Source organism: Lutra lutra, chromosome 9 (assembly GCF_902655055.1).
Source record: "Lutra lutra chromosome 9, mLutLut1.2, whole genome shotgun sequence".
Taxonomy (NCBI): Eukaryota; Metazoa; Chordata; class Mammalia; order Carnivora; family Mustelidae; genus Lutra; species Lutra lutra.
In genome coordinates, this window is record NC_062286.1 from 40,201,173 (window position 1) to 40,221,454 (window position 20,282).

General features: G+C 38.9%; 1 protein-coding gene and 1 long non-coding RNA gene across 9 annotated transcripts in view; both read left to right on the forward strand.

Moving 5' to 3' along the window:
• The window catches only part of IMMT (inner membrane mitochondrial protein), a 42,912-nt gene that overhangs the window by 363 nt on the left and 22,267 nt on the right, over positions 1-20,282 (forward strand). For all 8 annotated transcript variants that reach the window (XM_047744016.1, XM_047744007.1, XM_047744011.1 and 5 more), the window contains exons 2-3: positions 16,010-16,083; positions 17,120-17,309. In XM_047744016.1, the coding sequence (XP_047599972.1) occupies positions 16,010-16,083; positions 17,120-17,309 (264 nt within the window). The remainder of the gene's footprint in view (positions 1-16,009; positions 16,084-17,119; positions 17,310-20,282) is intronic.
• Positions 7,944-11,506, forward strand: LOC125108341 (uncharacterized). Its single transcript, XR_007129879.1, has 2 exons — positions 7,944-8,643; positions 8,853-11,506. It is a non-coding gene; the product is annotated as an uncharacterized LOC125108341 (long non-coding RNA).

Consider the following 20,282-nt stretch of genomic DNA (forward strand, 5'->3'; position numbering starts at 1 on the left):
ACCCGTGAAGCAGTTAACTGGGGAGTTTGCCCAAGAGGGATGACTTGAGGGTTATTGCAGAAGCGGGATGGGTGTGGAAAGAAGGTGGCGGGGAGGCGGGCACAGGACGGTCGGCAGGGATTCGGGGACCGGTCATCCAATCAGCCCGGCGCTGCCCCAGTCAGGGACCAATGGTGGCCGCTGCCGCTCGGGTCGCCGGTTGGGCTCGTGATAGGTTTCGCGCAGCCAGTGGTTGAAGGTCGAGGGGAGAACTACAGTTCCCAGGAGGAAAAGGCTAGCTTTGGCTTGTTGCATCTTTAATAAGGAGGTGTTTGAACTGTTAAGAGTCCGCATTTTAGGGGTCAAGGCTATAATTATTCCGGAGGGACCTTTTTTTGTAGCTGAGAGCGCCTCTGAGCTATTCTTACTCTAAACAGAAACGGGAGATTGTAGTTTATGGAGTAAAGACTCTCTGAGGAAGGACAGGAGTCATGACCTTGTGCTCATTTCTGAGATTAGCTTGGGGATCTATCGCTCCGGGTGCTGGGACAACTGTGGCATAAAACACCAAGAAGCCTAAACACCCAGTGGTTTTTACTGCTGCACGATTATCAAAGTAATTTTCTTTTTTTTTTCTAAAGTAATTTTCTACAATTGGAAATGCAAAAATAAACCTGTTTCCTTGCTCATAATTTTCAGAATATTGGTATGTTGGAAAAATGTATTGCAAAACAGGTACTGTGACTCAAGTAGTAATTGAACAAAATCCCTAGTCATAGTGAGTGAGAAATCATAACTGTCAAAAAATTTTTTTTCCTTCTAAGTTTGCTCGTCTCCCCACTTGTTGCCAAGCATAGAAGCAGCCTCTTCTATAGGCAAGTAGGGTCTGTATTAGTTATTGATGCATAACAAATGTCACAAATTTAGCAGCTTAAAATAACACCCATATATTATCTTATATTTTCTGGTTATGAATGGTCTGGATTCTTTGCTCAGTGCCACACAAGGTTGCAGTCGAGGTGTTGACAGTGCTCTGGTTCTCATCTGGAGCTCAGAGTCCTCTTCCAAGTTCATTTTGGCAGAATCCAGTCCCTTGCCGCTGAAGGACGGAAGTCCCTGCTTTCTTGCCTGCTCTCACCTAAGTCTTAGAGGCTGCATAAAGTGTCTTGCTCAGAGGCTTTTCAGTGACATGGACGTTTGCTTTCTTGCAGGCTACCAGGAGTTTGTCTCTTAGACTTCAGAAGTCTCTCTTTCCTGTTTCTGATCTGTAGACCAATGATAAAGGGCATTAAGATTAAGCCGAGCCCACCTGGTAAACCTCCCTTTTCATTAACTCAGAGTCAACTGATGAGTTACCTGAATTACACTTGCAAAATCCCTTTTGCCTTGTAACCCTAATCATGGACTTAGTAGGGGACAGAGATTATGGGGGCCATCTTAGAATCCCTCCTAATGTAATACCCAAGTGAGACTAGAAGAATGGAGCAAGGAGAGCTGCCTTTCAGGGCAGAACTGTTGGTTTGTCTTTGAGGAGCCCTCCTTTCATCGCACACCGTTGTTCAGCTGTAAGGTTATATCATGGTTGTCACTGATGGGTCTCCTTTTCTGCCATAAAGCCCAAAATTACTTTTTCCTTATCTTTTTTTTTTTTAAAAGATTTTTTATTTATTTATTTGACAGAGATCACAATTAGGCAGAGAGGCAGGCAGACAGAGAGAGAGAGAGGGGAGGAAGCAGGCTCCCTGCTGAGCAGAGAGCCCGATATGGGGCTCCATCCCAGGACCCTGGGATCATGACCTGAGCCGAAGGCAGAGGCCTTAACCCACTGAGCCACCCAGGCGCCCCTACTTTTTCCTTATCTTTATTAAGATACTTCTACTAATTGGGATCCCAATTAGGAGGTTAGAAGAAAAGAGATCAAAGCTTAATACTAAAATATGAACCCTTTTCTAGCTTATATCAACATTTTCTTATGGTCTTGAAATTGTGTTCTTGAAAAATTCATTGGTTTATTCTCCTCCTCAGGCATTCTATAGCACTTGATATTGTTACACTTTTTGCTATTTTGGCTTATGTAGTATCTAGGGGCCCGTTTTACCCTTCATCTCTCCTCTTTTTCCTTTGTTGAATCTGCTGCTTCTTGTACCTCCAAGTATATCCCCAAGGTCCACTCTTCCCATCTCTCTCCCTTTTTATTTTAATTAAGACTTTTTAAAGAGCAGTTTTAGTTTTGCAGCAAAATTGCGGGAAAGGTACAGAATTATCCCATATACCTCCTGTCTGCACACATGCATAGCTTTCCCCATTACCAACATCCCTCACCAGAGTGTTACATTTATTACAACTGATGGACTTAAATGGGCATATCATAGTCACCCAAAGCCCATAGTTCACAGTGGGGTTCACTTTTGGTGTACATTGTCTGGGTTTGGACAAATGTATGATGACATGCTCAAGTCATCATGGTATCCTAATATTTTCATTGCCTTAAAAATCCTCTGTTCTCTATCTGTCACTTTCTTTCCTCACCTCCTGGCAACCACTGATCTTTTTATTATCTCCATAGTTTTGCCTTTCCAAAATTTCATATAGATGGAATCTTACAGTATTTAGCCTTTTTACATTGGCTTTTTTCACTTCGTGTAGTGTGCATTTATTTAACTTCTGTGTCTCTTCATGGTTTGATAGCTTTTTTTTTTTTTTTTTTTTTTTAAATTTGACAGATCACAAGTAGGCAGAGAGGCAGGCAGAGAGAGACAGGAGGAGGCAGGCTCCCTGCTGAGCAGAGAGCCCGATGCGGGACTCGATCCCAGGACCCTGAGATCATGACCTGAGCCGAAGGCAGAGGCTTTAACCACTGAGCCACCCAGGCGCCCGGTTTGATAGCTTTTTAAAAAAATTTGTTTTGTATTTTTGTTTAGCACTGAATAATATTCCATTGTCTGGATGTACCACAGTGTATCCATTTGCCTACCGAAGTATATCTTGGTTGCTTCCAAGTTTTAGCAATTATGAATAAAGCCTGTTCTAAACATTCATGTGCAGGGTTTTGTGTGGACATAAGTTTTGAGTTCTTTTGGGTAAATACCAGGATGCACGATTGCAGTATTATATGTTTACTTTTGTAAGAAACTGCCAAACTGTCTTTCAAAGTGGCTGCTGTTTTGCATTCCCAGCAATGATGAATGGGAGTTCTTGTTGCACATCCTCATCAGCTTTTCGTGTAGTCAGTGTTAGGGACTTCGGCAGTTCTAACAAATGTGTAGTGATACCTCATTGTTGTCCGGTCTCTTTATATACTATTACTTGGGATTATATCAGTTGTCAGTACTGTATTCCGTAAGCAAATGACTCTCTAGCATCTTTTGAGCTTTGTACTCAAATTTCCTTTTCCTTGTTTGATTTTGTCAACTTTATCTGGAATATTGTTTGTCAAAGTTCTTTCCACTCTCATCAAACTTCATCTTTTTTAATGTTTTCCTGCTTTTACTGTTGCTCTTTTAGAGTCAGTTCTTTATATAGTAGTTAATAAAGTCTTTTTTAAAAGCATACAGATTGTGTCATACCTTCCTTCATTGGCATCCTGTCACATTGAGAGTAAAATATAAACTCTTTACCACACCCACCAGGCCCTTCATGATCTGCTCTTTGCCTTTTTCATTTTTCTACTCTGGCTCATTCTATTTTGATATCTCTAGCACTTAACTCATTGCATTGTCTATTTTATTATTTTATTTTATTTTATTTTGATCTCACTACTTTTTCTTTTTTTTTTTTTTTCATTTCTTTTGCCCTGAAGTCTTCCCACACATCTTTGCTTAGCTCACTTACTTCATTCTAATATTTTCTCAAATATCACCTTCCCTTCAGAGAGGCCTCCCTTATGTAACATAGACCTTTGACCAGTCTCTTCTTCCTTGCACCACTCTGAACTTACCTTTACCCTACTTTGTAGCTCTTACTACTACTGACATAATGTATATTTTTGTGGGTTTGCCACATTAAAATGTAAGCTCCACAAAGGGACTGTGTCCATTATTTTTTGTTGCTCTATTTCTAGTACTGATCTTAGTAACTGATTCCTAATAGATGCTCAGTGAATTTTTGTGATGTGTTTGAATTAAAAAATAAATTATTTTCTGTTAGTTTTTCTTAATCTCCATAAGTGGATGTGATCTTCCCCATAGCCCCTATAGCCTCCCATAGGTTTTGTTTTGTTTTCTTTTACTTTTTTTAGAGAGGGAGGCAGCGAGAGAGGGAGGGGGGCAGAAGGAGAGGGGGAGAGAATCTTAAGCAGGCTCCATGCCCAGCAGGAGCCCAGTGTCACAACCCTGAGATCATGACCCGAGCTGAAATCACGAGCTGGTCACTTATCAGGTACCCCAAGCCCCATAGGATTTAGAATCTCTAATGGTGTATTATGGTTCTCCAGAGTAACAGAACCAATAGGATATATAATAGATAAAAGGATTTATTGTATGGAATAGGCTTATGCAATTGTGGAAGCTATCAAGTCCAATATCTGCAGTGGAGCTAGGGGGCTTGGTATGCAGAGACCCAGATTAGCCGTGGTTTTAGTTTGAAGGCTGATGGCCTGGAGAGCTGATGTGCAGTTCCAGAATGAAAGTCTGCTGAATTCCCCCTTTTTGGGGAGGCTCATCTTTTTGTTCTAGTCAGGCCTTCAACTGATTGGGTGAGGCTCACCCACATCATTAAAGGGAATCTGCTTTAGTCACACAATTCACTGATTTAAATGTTGATCTCCAGAAGCATCCTCCCAAGTTGACATAAAATTAATCATCACAAATGGCATCTGCATAACTCTTTGGACTCATCATCCTTAAATTCCTTACATGTGGATATTCAACAGAAATCTTCTCTTTTCTGTCTTCACACATACATGCAGGGAAAACTAAAGACGTATTAAGTTCCTTGTTTTGCTATATTTAATATCTGCCATTTTCTTGGTGTAACTGAAGGGTACTTTTTCTAAGATACAGAGTGTGTCTATACTGAGAGATAATACTGCCTCAAGGCCAAATTTCCTGGATTTTTTCGTGTAGTATATTTTTAACCTTAATTTATGATTCTTTTTTTTTTAAGATTTCATTTTTTATTTGAAATAATTTATTTGAGAGCGTGCATGGACGCACACACATGCAGCAGGGAGGGGCAGAGGGAGAGGGAGAAGCAGATGCCCTACTAAGTATGGAGCCTGATGTGGGGCTTGATCCCAGGACCCTGAGATCATGAACTAAGCCAAAGGCAAATGCTTAACCAACTGAGCCACCAAGGCACCCCTTATTTCATTATTCTTATAAAATATTTTAAGTTAGCTGTAGAAGAGTTAAGTTGACACATACTAATCTGCATTTCATTTTTTTTTTTTTTTTTTAAGATTTTATCTATTTGTCAGAGCGAGAGAGCACAAGCAGGAGGAGAGGCAGGCAGAGGGAGAGGGTGAAGCAGGCTCTCTGCTGATGTGGGGCTCGATCCCCGGACTCTGGGATCATGACCCGAGCCGAAGGCAGACGCTTAACGGACTGAGCTATCCAGGCACCCCTTATTTCATTATTCTTATAAAATATTTTAAGTTAGCTGCAGAAAAAGTTAAGTTGTCACATACTAATCTGCATTTCAAGTGTAGAACTGGTCATTAACTTCTGGGTGTTTTTTGTTTGTGTGGGAGGAATCCTTATGACAAAACTTAACCAGAACACCATCAGTTATAGCAACTGGCAAATTCTAGAGGGGAAGCCTGGAACCTCCAGATAGGGTTCATGTGAGGAGATTATTTATTATATTCTCTTGTTTCTAGGTTGTAATGCTAGAATTTGGTTTCTTTTTGTATGTTTACCTTAGTTTGGAGCTAAGGAATAGATCGTGCAAGAACTTAATGTGGGAATTATAGGTTTTATCTTTTTTGTTTTTATTTTAATTTAATTTATTTTTTAAGATTTTATTTATTTGAGAGAGAGCAAGAGCAGAAGCAGAGGGAGGGGCAGAGGCATAGGGAGAGGGACAGGCAGACTTCCTGCCCAGTAGGGAGCCTGACATGGGGCTCCATCCCAGGACCCCAGGATCATGACCTGAGCTGAAGGCAGATGCTTATCTGATTGAGCCACTCAAGCACCCTTCTTTTTTGTTCTTAAAAATCATGTTTCTATAGGTTAGATACAGTAGTGCTAGCCTTGTAATATATGTCAAGGCAGATTGCTTTGAAACAGTTTAGTTTTTTCTACATGATAGGTTATTTTTTTTTCAAAGATTTTATTTATTTGACAGAGACACAGCAAGAGAGGAAGCACAAGCAGGGGGAGTGGGAGAGGGAGAAGCAAGCCTCCTGTGGAGCACGAAGCCCGATGGGGGGCTCAGTCCCAGGACCCTGGGATCTTGACCTGAGCTGAGGACAGATGCTTAATGACAGCCACCCAGGTGCCCCTACGTGATAGGTTATTATTAATAAAAAGGAATTCCAGAACTAAGAAGTGTGTTAAAGTAGGCAACTTCGTTTATATAAATAAAGAGATTAGCTTGGTGCTTAGCTCTTAGAGGCTGACTTAGATTTGGCAATGGTTTCTTAGATAGGACTCCAAAAGGAAAAAAAGATAAATTGGGTTTCATCAAAATTAAAAATTTTTGTTCATCAGAGGACACTGAAGTGAGTGAATAGAATGGGAGAAAATATTTTCAAACCATATATCTGATAAGGATCTAGTATCCAGAATAGGTAAAGAACTCCTATAGCTCAATAACAAAAAAGATGACCCTAATAAAACATGGGCAAAGGACTTGAATAGACATTTATCCAAAGAAGATATATAAATGATCAAAAAGCACATGAAAAGATAATAAACATCCTATTGGCATTAGGGAAGTGCAAATCAGAACCACAATGATACAGCCACTTCATACTCACTGCGAAGCCTATAATAAAAACAAAAAATGAATGGTGTTAGGATGTGGAGAAAATGGAACCCTCATACATTGCTGGTGGGAATGTAAAATGATGCAGAGTTAAACATAGAATTACCAAATGACCTTGCAGTTCTACCCCTGCCCCCCAAAACTAAAAATAGGTGTTGAAATAGAAACTTGCAGAGAAATACAGCATTATTTATAGTAGCCAAAAGATGGAGACAACCCACATGTCCATCAGCTAATAATGTCTGGATAAACAAAATATGGTGTATCCATAGATGAAATATTCCAGTCAGCCCTCAAAGGAAAATACATGATACATATATGGTACATGCTACAACCTGGGTGAATCTTGAAAACATTGTACCAAGTGAAAGCCCAAGTCAGGCTCAACAGAACACACATATTGTATGATTCCATTTGTACCAAATATGCATAGAGCCAGGAAGTAGATAGTGTTTGCAGGTGCTGAGGAGAGGAGTCAATGGACAGACTGCCTAGTTGGTGGTACAGGAATTTCCTTTTGGAGTGATGCAAATGTTCTAGAACTAAATAGTGGTGATGGTTGTTGTACAGCACTGTGGATGTACTAATGTCACTGAATTGTATACTTTAAAATGGTGAATTTGGGGGCACCTGGGTGGCTCAGTGGGTTAAGCCACTGCCTTCGGCTCAGGTCATGATCTCAGGGTCCTGGGATCGAGCCCCGCATCGGGCTCTCTGCTCAGCAGGGAGCCTGCTTCCTCCTCTCTCTCTGCCTGCCTCTCTGCCTGCTTGTGATCTCTCTCTGTCAAATAAATAAATAAAATCTTTAAAAAAAATAAATAAAATAAAATGGTGAATTTGTGTTGTCTTCATGGCTGTCGATTAAGTGTCTGCCTTCATCCTAGGTCATGATCCTGGCGTCCTAGGATGGAGCCCTACATGGAGCCCCACATCAGGCTCCCTGCTAAGTGGGGATCCTGCTTTTCCCTCTCCCTCTGCCTGCCACTCCCCCTGCGTATTTTCTCTCTCTCTGTCAAATAATAAAATCTTTAAAAATATGTATATAAAATGGTGATTTTTATAAGTGAATTTTACTACAAATGGGGGAAAAGTTTTTTTGACACCAGGTATTTGCAGATGGCCTGAAGTACAGAGACAAAGTTATATGTTACATACATACATATATGTATATTATATATATATTTTATGTATATGTGTAAAATTAAAATAATGTAAAATAATGTGTTTTAAATTTGAAGTGGAGTCTATTGGCCAAAGATGGGACTTTTTTTTTCAGAAGTGTTTAAATTCATGAGTTCATAAAGATACTGTTTTGGTTAGCTGTAGCTACATAAGCCACCTTGAGCTTGGGGTAGAATAATAATTTATTGTTGCCTCGTTCCAGTTTAGGGGTTTGCCTGGGCTCAGCTGGGCAGTTTTTGCTCAGTGTCCCTAATGAGGTTGTAATCAGATAGTGGCTAGGAATAGAGTCATCTCAAAGTCTTCTCACTTTCATGTCGGGCAGTTGATACTGGCTGCAGCTGACACCTAAGCGGGGACGGTTGGCTAGAATACCTGCATGTAGTGTCTTGGACTATAGGACGTCTTGGATGCGTATGTGGTCCCTGGGGTACAGCTCCGGAAGCACTTTTCCTTTCAGTCTAATAACTTGTGAACTAAAGAGACAGGTATCTGCTCCCTGTATACCCATCATACAGTACAGTGTGACAGGCATTCTAGACACTTCCATTCAAAAAGGTAGGAAACGGGGCGCCTGGGTGGCTCAGTGGGTTAAGGCCTCTGCCTTCGGCTCGGGTCATGATCTCAGGGTCCTGGGATCAACCCCCCGCATCGGGCTCTCTGCTCTGCAGGGAGCCTGCTTCCTCCCCTCTCTCTCTGCCTGCCTCTCTGCCTTCTTGTGATCTCTCTCTGTCAAATAAATAAAAATTAAAAAAAAAAAAAAAAAGGTAGGAAACAAGACCACACATAGCAGTCATTGTTATAACATGTTGCTAATTTTTAATTCATACTGATTGGTAATGATACTTCATAACTCTCAGTTCTACTCTGGCTCTTGGTTTCATCCCTTGAATTAGCCTTCCTTTTCTAGAAAATGTAGTTATCTTAACTTTGGGTTTCCTGTGGATTGTATTGGGGTTTTCTCCATTAGACAAAAAAGTCACACCCATGAATATCAGGGTAAGCTTACCTTTACTGTTTTGGACTCCCTGTGAGCTGCAGTAGGGTAAAACCCTTAAGATTCTCAGTAGCCCTACTGTTTAACAAAAAGACTACGGGAGGTACACTGTTAGGATCCCAAAGGGGCCTTTTCTCTGTGTGAAAAGATTCTGTAGGGAGCGCCTCAGAACTTTGAGGTCTTAAAGGATTTTTGCCAACTGGAGAGGTTGAGAATGAGAGAAAGTTTTTATTTTTGAGCCTATAAAGTCCTGGCTTCTTAATATTTCCTTTAAATTGTACTTGAAAACTAGACAGGTCTTTTGGTTGGTTGGTTTGTTTGTATGTTTGTTTTGAAGTTCATTTTTACCCTTATACCCTGCTCAAAGAAACCAGTTGGCACTTTGAGCATTCTGCTTGGAATTCTGTTTAGCTAAATCCATCAGTCCATTAGGTACAACTTCTGATTTTCTATTTTCCGTGTTACCTGGTACAACAGGTGACAGTTTTGACAAACTTCTGACACTGTATAACAAGGATCCCTTTTTCCTCTAGGTTTCCAAAAACATTTTTCTTACTGAAGCCCTTAACCAACACTCTCCATGGATGACGTGAGGCTTCTGTGAAGTCTCTTCAAGGCCTTTCCAACTTTCACCCTCTACCCCATGTGCTTTATGTTTTATTGTGGAAACCCCTTACTCTAGGTACAAGTTATCTGTTCGGTTGTAACTGTATAACAGATCACCCCAAACTTAGTGGTATTAAATAACAGCATTGTTACTTGTTATTTTATAGTAATAGCATTTATCATATAGGTAAAAATTATATAAATGAAAACATTTATTATATAAATAACCTAAACAGATTATCTCTTAGGTATAAGGATTTCTGGGTTCTGTCAGGAGGTTCTTGAGGTCTAATGCAGTTGCAAGGTTCTGGGGAAAATGGCAAGGTTCTGGAAAACCAGGTGGGATGGGAAATGTAACAATTTTTAGGAAATACAATTTGTCAAAATTAATAAATGAAAAAAATCCACAATTGGTCATTATCAGAGGATAAGTGGATAAAAGGGTAACGGATTTATCCTGCCTTTCCTGTATGACCTATATTTTGGGTAACCAAATTGTAGATGAGGGGAAGGGTCTTTTTATAAGATATGTCAAATAATAAATGAAAAACAATAGAATTACTGTCTTCTACAACTTCCAGTAAATTAATGGATCTAGACATTGTTACATCAATGCAGTTGGTAACATCATAAAAAGAGAGCTAACCAGAAACTGTGCCTTCTGGTGAGAGAACACAGCACCAACTAAAGTTTTACCAGAGAGAATAAACCTGAGTTTAAGCAGGTGTCAGGATCTACCTCTGGTTTGCAGGAAATATAGAAGACAGGATCATGTTAAATTGTACCTTAAACAAAATCTAGTCTGGGAAATTCTATAGAACAAGCAATCCCGGTTCTTCAACAAATTAATTATTGGAGGGAAAACCTGTAGATTAAAAGAGACCTAGAAGATATCTTTTCTTTTTTTTTTTTTTTTAATCTTTTCTTTTTTTAATAGGTAAAACTACACTATAGTAGGGACTCATACTTGGGTGATAAAACCATAAAAACCCATAAATTTTCTGACTTTTAAAACTACTTAGGATATTAAATGCTACATAGAATATAAGAGTAGGCTAATGAGGATATTTAAATTTTTTTAAATCAAGAGCCACTGGTTTAGGAAAAAACCCTATAAATTTGAGTAATGCAACAATCTTCATTTCTACTTTTTTCTCATACAGAAGTAGGAAACTACTTCTATCAGTTTTTGGCCATGAAAGATAACTTTTTTTCATGTTTTATCCCTTCTTAAATCAGAAAGCATCTTTTTTTTTTTTTTTTTTTAAGATTTTATTTATTTCAAAGAGAGTAGGAGAACAAGCATGGAGTGGGTGGGGCCATTGGGAGAAGGGCCTTACTCCAGTCTCCATCCCAGGACCCTGAGATCATGACCTGAGCCAAAGGCAGATACTTAACTGACTGAGGCACCCAGATGCCCCCAGAGTGCGTCTTATAATTCATGGTGTGTTGTTTAATTGAAAGCATTTTGATAGCTCAGCTTTCACAAGAAAAAAAAAAAACTAGCCGGGAAAAGTCTGAAAAAATAATAGTACTCAAAGAGAGGACAAGTCCTACCAGAGTAAAAGCTAATTCTAAGATGCAGTGGTTAAAACACTGTAGTATTTGTGCAGATCAGTGGAACAAAATAGGAAATCTAAATGCATCAAGGCATTTGGTATATTTTAAAGGTGGCATTTCAAGTCGGAAAAAATTGGAAAAAATTGATTGTTCAGTCTATGATTTAGGGACAACTGAATAGAGATTTGGGAAAAAAGTAAAAAATTAAAAAAAATCAAAATAAAATAAAAAATAAAAAAAATTAAAAATAAAAAAATTTTTAAATACCTTACACTAATTTCAAAGATTTATGTGGGGGTACCTGGGTGGCTCAGTCAGTTAAGCGGCTGTCTTGGCTTGGGTCATGATCCCAGGGTTCTGGGATCACACCCCGCATCAGGCTCCCTGCTCATTGGAGAGCCTGCTTCTCCCTCTCCCTCTCCCTCTGCCTGCCACTCTGCCTACTTGTGCTCTGTCAAGTAAATAAACAAAATCTTAAAAAAAAAAAAAAAAGATATTTAAAAAATGAAACTGTGATAGTAGAGGAAACATGGAAGAATTATTTTTTAATCTGAGAGTGGCTTTCTAAGAAAATGAGAAAACCCAGAAGCCATATAATATTGACAGTTTTGACTACATAAAAGTAATTTTTTGCATGGTATGAACTACCATAAACAAAAAGCAGATCACAAACTGGATAAAAACATTAGTTATTAGCAGACACATGGCTAATTTCTCTTCATGTATAAAGAGAAAAGAATATGAAAAAGATCAGTCTTACTTATAAGTGGTCAAGGGGCACCTGGGTAGCTCAGTGGGTTAAGCCTCTGCCTTGATCTCAGGGTCCTGGGATAGAGCCCCTCATCACATCGGGCTTTCTGCTCAGCGGGGAGCCTGCTTCCTCCTCTCTCTGCCTGCCTCTCTGCCTACATGTGATCTCTCTCTCTCTGTCAAATAAAAAATCTTAAAAAAAAAAAAGTGGTCAAAACGGAGAAAGACAAATACCATATGATTTCACTGGTGTGTGGAATCTTAAAAACAAATGAGTAAACAGCAGAGTCAGACCTATAAATACAGAGAAGGCAGGAGGAGGGGGAAGTGCAAAGTGGGTGAGGGGGAGTGGGAGATACAGGCTTCCTGTATGAATGAATACACAGGAACAAAAAGTACAGTATAGGGAACATAGTCATTGATATTGTAATAGCGTCATATGACAGATTGTAGCTGCACTTGGGGTGAGCATAGCATAACACAGCACAGAGCTGTTGAATCACTGTGTTGTATATGTGAAACTAATGTAACATTGTGTGTCACCTATACTCAAAAAAAAAGTAGGGGCGCCTGGGTGGCTCAGTGGGTTAAAGCCTCTGCCTTCGGCTCAGGTCATGATCCCAGGGTCCTGGGATCGAGCCCCGCATCGGCCTCTCTGCTCAGCAGGGAGCCGGCTTCCTCATCTCTCTCTGCCTGCCTCTCTGCCTACTTGTGATCTCTGTCTGCCAAATAAATAAAATCTTAAAAAAAAAAAAAATTGAAACTGGTTGTAGGGGAACATTCACTAAACAGTTTTATTTTATTAATTACCAGAGAGAGAGTGTGTGTGCGTACAAGCAGGGGGAGCAACAGCAGAGGGAAAAGCAGGCTTCCTGCTGAGCAAGGAGCCTGATTGGAAATCCATCCCAGCACCCTGGGATTATGTCTGAGCTGAAGGCAGACACTTAACTGACTGGGCCACGCAGGCAACCCTTTGTTTTATTTTAGAAAAAGAGTTTATATGAACAGCAATAATAAATATAAAAGTGAATAATGAAAGTGGTCAAAGGATACCGTCTAATCATTCATAGAAAGGGAAATAACGTCATGAATACATGAAAAGATACTGAGTCATAATAAAGGAGATCGTGATTAAGACTGTACTGAACGTGTTTGGCAGGCTGTGAGAAAAGATACATTACTAGCAGACTTTTTGACTACTTGGGCAATATTTATCAAAATTGCAAATTTTACTTTAAGAATTAACCTGAAATGATGTATATTTCCCAGACAGCATTACTTATTATAACAAGAATTTAGACTGAACCTCACTGTCCATCAAAAGGGGGCTGGTTAAGTACATTAAATAACATCCATACAGTGGAATAATGAATCTCCGTAAAACCCTCTAGAAAGAGTTCATTTACTGATACAGAAGGATCACAAATACATATTGTTGAATGAACTTCAGAGCTGGGTGTATGTTATGGTATTCGTGTTAAGGGGAGTTTTGGGAATTCTCTCACAAAATATCTCTGGATATACAAGAAACTGATAGCATTAGTTGCTTATGGAGAGGAGGGGATCTGAGTGGCTGAGGGACAGAAGTTGTGAGGGAGACCACTATATGCAACTAAATCCTTTGAATTTTTATTTTAAATTTTATGTTTTAATTTTCTTTGTACTAGGAACTATAAACTTAACAGTCACATCAGATATATTTTTTCAAGGGAGGGATGAGGGTCAAGATAAAGCAAAGTAGAAGATGGAAAAAGAAACAGGTTAAAAAATAAATACTGATGTGAAATAAAGTATTTTTGAGTTATAGCATTAATATGGTTTTGTACTTCCCAGGTTCAGTTTTCCACTATTAATGTTTGCTGCTTGATATTCCAGTTAGCAGTTATCCACTGTGAACAGTGTCTTAATCTTTTTTTATTATTATATTTATTTATTTGACAGACAGAGATCACAAGTAGGCAGAGAGGCAGGCGGGGGGTGGCGGGGGGAAGCAGGCTCCCTGCCGAACAGAGAGCCCAATATGGGGCTTGATCCCAGGACCCTGGGATCATGACCTGAGCCGAAGGCAGAGGCTTTAACCCACTGAGCCACCCAGGCGCCCCTTAATTTTTGACTTGAATACTTCTTTGTACCTCTGAAAGTATGGAATCTTAAATACAACTTTAATGGTTACCTAATAATTTCTAAGTCAACAAGATGGAGATGTTGACTTACAAAAGTAGTTGCAGTTCTGTATAAAATGTCCTATAACCAACTTTACAGAACAGTAGGAAGACATGCTTTTCTGTTAAATATAGTTGGAAGATGTTGAGAATTCTACACATAATAATCAAAATGCTTTTAAAATACCAACTGTAACTTCTTTACGTGTTGTAAAACATCTAACTTACGTTTTTTTTTCCTAAATGTGTTGGTATTAATGTTTACCTTTAGGCATAAATTGCAAATGTAATTAATTCTAGAGTAATTTTATGTGGCCTTTGATCCTATGATCAAGTTTCTTTGAAATTATTTCTAAAAGGAAATTTGTGTTTTTCTGATATTCTTTGAATGCGGTTTCATCAGGGAACCCAGAGAATGCATTTTTTTTCCCTCTTGTCTTGTTGCAGTTTGATTTTCTAGTTGGTATAAAGAAAGATGATATTGGTGGGATAAATTTGAAATTTCAGATCGATTGCTGTGAATGACTTTAAGTTTATCAAAACCTTCCCCCGTAGTATTTCTGTAGGTGTTCATTTGTTTTATTTAAGGGATTCACATACTGTTAAGAAACATTTGCATTTATGTGCTTTACTTTGATTACAAATTTCAAAGTATTGGTTTGATTATTTGCTTTTGAGTAAATGGACTAGTTATATGGAGGTAAGTATTTATTCAAGCATTTATAATGTTAAAATTTTTGTCTTAAAAATTTTGACTTTTGGGGTATCTGAGTGGCTCAATCAGTTAAATGTCTGACTTCAGTTCCGGTTATGATCTCAGGATCCTAGGATCCATTCCAGGCTCCCTGCTCAGCAAGGGGTCTGCTTCTCCTTCTGCCTCTGCCTCCCCCAACCCTCTGCGCCCCCCAGCTCATGCTCTGTCTCTGTCTCTTTCACATAAACAAAATCTTTTTTAAAAAGTTTTGACTTTTAGTTTAAGGCAAACCAAGATTAACTTTTATTTATTTATTTATTTTTAAGATTTTGTCCCACGACCCTGAGATCATGACCTGAGCTGAAGACAGCCGCTTAACTGACTGAGCCACCCAGGTGCTCCCCAAGATGAACTTTTAGATTTAAATGACTGCCGCTAGGAAATGACTGGCCGGTCCCATAGTTATCTTACAGATGGGAAATTTGGTTTTCTAGATAAATTAAGCTAAGATTGGATCTCTCCTGAGTGGATTTATACACATCCTACAATGCAATGTTTCCTGTGGGTGATTTTTCAGATCTCTAAATTAAGCTTACCAAGTAAAAATAGATATTTTATACTTTTGTTTTATTTTTTTCTTGCCAATTAAAAAAGCATATGGCAAATTCCAGTCATATCCAAGAAATAATTAGTGTACATAACACTTTAAAGTGCTAATTGATCATAATCTGATAATCATTTTTTTTTAAAGATTTTATTTACTTATTTGACAGACTGAGATCACAAGTAGACAGAGAAGCAGGCAGAGAGAGAGGGGAAGCAGTCTCCCTGCTGAGCAGAGAGCCCGAATCGGGGCTTGATCCCAGGACCCTGAGATCATGACCTGAGCCAAAGGCAGAGGGTTAATCCACTGAGCCACCCAGGCGCCCCTGATAATAATTTTTTTAATTTAAAAATAATCTTATATGAGCCTTGGGGTACTGGAAGCGTCATTGTTAAGGGCCTATAAGAATGTTCCATGGTAAATTGATTTCTGAAAATAACTTTTTGTTTAACAGAGACATGTGTAATAAAAATATTATACCTGAGTTACAACCCTAAAAGCTTTCCAGATTTCTTCTCCATTGGTTGTGATGTTTTCTCCTTCCTCTCTAGAGTTGTCTCTGTGGGAAGTTTGTCCTCCGTCCATTACGACCGTGCCGTAGATATTCTACTTCAGGCGGTTCTAGGTATGTGGTATGTCTCCCTGTAAATGGGCTTTTAACTGTGTGTAAAGAGACATTTGTGTATCTGTTTTCCATGAATGTGGGAATAGCTGTTTAAAATCTTTTTTTGTTAAGGGGTACAAACACTGGAGCTTTGCTCTAATATTTGGAGCATTATTTATTTGTAGGTGAAAATCCGTTATGATGCTCCTTTTGGTTCTTTTGTAGTTAGATGGCATACAAGGTAGACAACCTCCCTCCCTCATGTGCTGTCTTCCATTCTGTGGCTAATAGATTTATATCCAGAGCTCAGCATATTGTAATTTTAAAAGTATTTGTTTTATATGATGTTTTTATTGTCTTTCTTTTGTAAAGGGTTTATTTTGTTTTATTTACAGAAATGTTTTATTAAGGAGAGCGGAGCTTTAAAAGTTAGTGATTGATATGAGGAATTTGAGAGGCAGGGTGGGAGGTTTGGGGGGTAGGAAAGGAGAAATGAAACAAGATGGGATCGGGAGGGAGACAAACCATAAGAGACTCTTAATCTCCGGAAGCAAACTGAGGGTTGCTGGAGGGTGAGGGGGTAGGGATAGGGCGGTTGGGTTATGGACATTGGGGAGGGTATGTGCTCTGGTGAGTGCTGTGAAGTGTGTAAGCCTGACGATTCACAGACTTGTACCCTTGAAGCAAATAATACGTTATATTTTAATTAAAATAAAGTGATGCTTCTTTTCTTGGATTCAACGGAAATCTCATGATTGGGAACATCTTGAATTTTAACTGTTACAAGGTAGATGACTTCATTCTTCCTATTCTAGATATTACTGTACTTAAAAAAATCTAGTTATCCGTAAATAAATGTTGTTTTCTGTTGCAGACCTGTTTTAAAGCAAATGAAGGGAAGGTGATGTGCAGCTGTAGTAATAAACTTGGCTGCTGTCATCTGAGTCAGCAGTAGAGGGGTAGAGTTTAGGGATCTTTGAGATTCTTACATTGGTCTAAGGAAGTAGGTTTGGGAGAGGCAAGAAGTATGAATGTGTTTCCTATTTCTTTCACTTAGGTTGTCTCCTGGCAAAATTGCTGGTGCTGGCCTTTTATTTGTTGGTGGAGGTATTGGTGGCACTATCCTGTATGCTAAATGGGATTCCCATTTCCGGGAAAGTGTAGAGAAAACCATACCTTACTCAGATAAACTCTTTGAGATGGTTCTTGGTTCCCCACCTTATCCTGTTCCATTGCCAAAGAAGCCGGTAAGAGTTTTAAACAATATTTCAGTTTATCCTATGGAATTCTAGTAAAAGCAGGTTGTTTTCATCTTGAAAACATTTTATAATTCAGTAGAACTTGGCCAGATATGTGTTTACTAGTTTCCTTTAACATTAATTTGTAGAGTTGGATTTTCATCCCTTCCAAGTTAAGTGTTTTCATTTACTACCCACTACATAGAATGATTGCATGGCACATGAGGGTAAATGGAAGAGGCTGCTTGGGCAGAGGTAACTGTGGCTGTCCCGTGGATGGAGGATGGTTGTGGCAGCTTACACTGTTGCAGCTCTCAGGTTCTGACTTACAGCACTAAAAACGTAAACATAGAATGGTCATGACACAGAATCCAAGGCGTTACAGTTAGTAGTGACTTTTTCTAGACCACAAAACAAGAGTCACAGAATTTTCAGCTACTTACTGATCGGTTGACGGAAATATCTTCTGATATTTCTGGAATGTTGTACATATTCAGAGTTTGAACCTACCCCCCCGCCCCCCAGGCCTAAAATTTTTTTAAACATCCTAAATAATTGTTCATTCAAACAAACCCCTTGAAAAAAAATTTTCAGAGGAGATCATGGATTTTTGCTGATTTGGTCTTGGGTATTTCTTTATGCTGTGAGGCTGGACATGGCTGATCAGTACTTTCTTAAAAATTGGGTGGACTTCTTTTCTCTAGTAGCTAGCATAGTCTAGAGGTGAGTCCTATAACAGCCTTAATACTTAGAAAAGCAAGTGTCCTGTGACACCTTCCCCTTACTCTGTCATGCTTTTTCAGAATAGTCTTCCACATCATTTTTTCTTCCATATGAACTTTACACTGTCTGTGCTGGCCAAGAGAGACCATTTTGTAGCTTCAGTAGTCAAGGAACAGAATTCTGTGGATTCATTCTAAAATCTTGGGTCTGTTTTAGCCTGCATGACCCAGGAGACATAGCTGAGAACAATTGTAGGAGCATGGAGTAAAGCTGACAGTTGAGAGTAGTGTTCTTTTCTTGCTTGACCTGACTTCACGTGTCATTCTTTGTAGATTACCTATTTCTCTCTCTCAGAGTCATGGCCTTTTCTCATTCTACTTCAGCTATCCTGTTGAACATTTCTGCTTGGATTACTTGGCAGGTCCATACTGTACCACCTCAAAAGTTACACTCTTCTGATTTGCTGTTTTTGTGTTACAGATAGTATCATGCTGTCACATAGTTAGGTTAGAATTCTTAGATTCACCTTCATAGTTGCCTATATTTCGTTAGCAACCATATCTTGTTTAATCTCTGATTTTTTTTTTTTTTAAGATTTTATTTATTTATTTGACAGACAGAGGTTACAAGTAGGCAGAGAGACATGTGCAGGGATGGGGGAAGCAGGCTCCCTGCTGAGCAGAGAGCCTGATGCGGGGCTCAATCCCAGGACCCTGGGATCATGATCTGAGCCGAAGGCAAAGGCTTTAACTCACTGAGCCACCCAGGCGCCCCTATTTTTTTCTTGCATTACAACTGTCATCCCATTTCTGACCTCTATCACTTTGTATCCAAACTAGACCTGTTTCTTCCTGCCCCCACCAAGACTTTCCTCCCAGTCTCCACCCCTAAGATCTCTTCTTCTACCATAATCTAGGCTATCCTCATATCAATACCAGAGAATCTTCTAAGATAAGTGCTATCACATTTTTATGATATTTTCATGATACCACTAAAAATCATTGATTTTTATATATTTATTATTATTTGAAAGACCGACCACAGAGACTTTAGACATTGTTTCATGTTCTGCATGAAGAGAGTAAAGCCAGGGGTGGTTAAAGCTTAGCCTAGGAGCTAGCTGTTTGTTACTTTATTCTGTAGTTTATGGTTTTTGCTGGTTTATAAGTTGACATTTAACACAGCTTGGCAGTCTGGCTCTTTGTTTACCTTTCCAGCCTTATCTCTACATGGTCCTGCACCTAAATCCTTAGCTTTGTGTCAGTTTACTTTATAAATATGCCTTGTGCTTTCCATTCATTTATTCAGCAAATGTCAGTCAAGTTGATTACTATATACCAGACACTGTTTCGAGGGCCTGTATTAAAGCAGAGAGCTAATCAAAGATTGCTTCAACTTGCCCAACTTTTCCCTTTGTGGGCTCGTACCCAGAGCGGCTTCTTTTCTTTTGCCTACTAATGTTCGCTTCAAGACCTACATCCTTCACTACATACACCAAAGTGTATTTTCTCATCCTTGGATTACAGTAGCAGTTAGTGTTTTTGTTTTTTAACTTTTACCATTTATTCATTCTCTGCTCTTGTGCATTGTTACCAGCTTGTTGCTTTTAGAAACTGTGCATTTTATTTCATGATAATCGTTTTGGAGCCAACATGATTATTTATGCACAGATAGTAAATACTGATAGACGATAAACTTAAAATCTTTTTGATGGACATGGAATAAGACTTGCCTAAACGGAGACAAATATTATGTTATGGATAGGAGTTAATATCATAAAAATGTAATTTTTCTCAAATATATGCATTTCTCTTAAATTTCCCTTAAATTTGTATATATTTGACAGAAATGACATTTGTATACACAGACACTGACACACAGCCCCCCACACCCATACCATATACACATACACCTAATAAGAATTCTAATGGTTTTTTTTAGAGATTGAGGAATCAGATAAGATGATTTTTAAATTCATATGAAAGGATAAATAATGTACTAAACTAGCCAAGCACATTTCAAAACAGTGTTGGGTTAGGGAGGAGTCAGAAGACTCTTTTTTTCCAGGTAATTGACTTTGTTATAATCATACTTTAATAGAACAGTAAGGTTTTAACACAGGATTAGAAATTAGAACAGAAAAACTTAGTCTGGAAATAGGTCTTACTTATACACAGACACACATAACACACACATTTATTGGGAGAGTGTCAGTTGCTAGAACCTTATGTGAAAGCGATCTGTTAGTAGCTGCTAAAA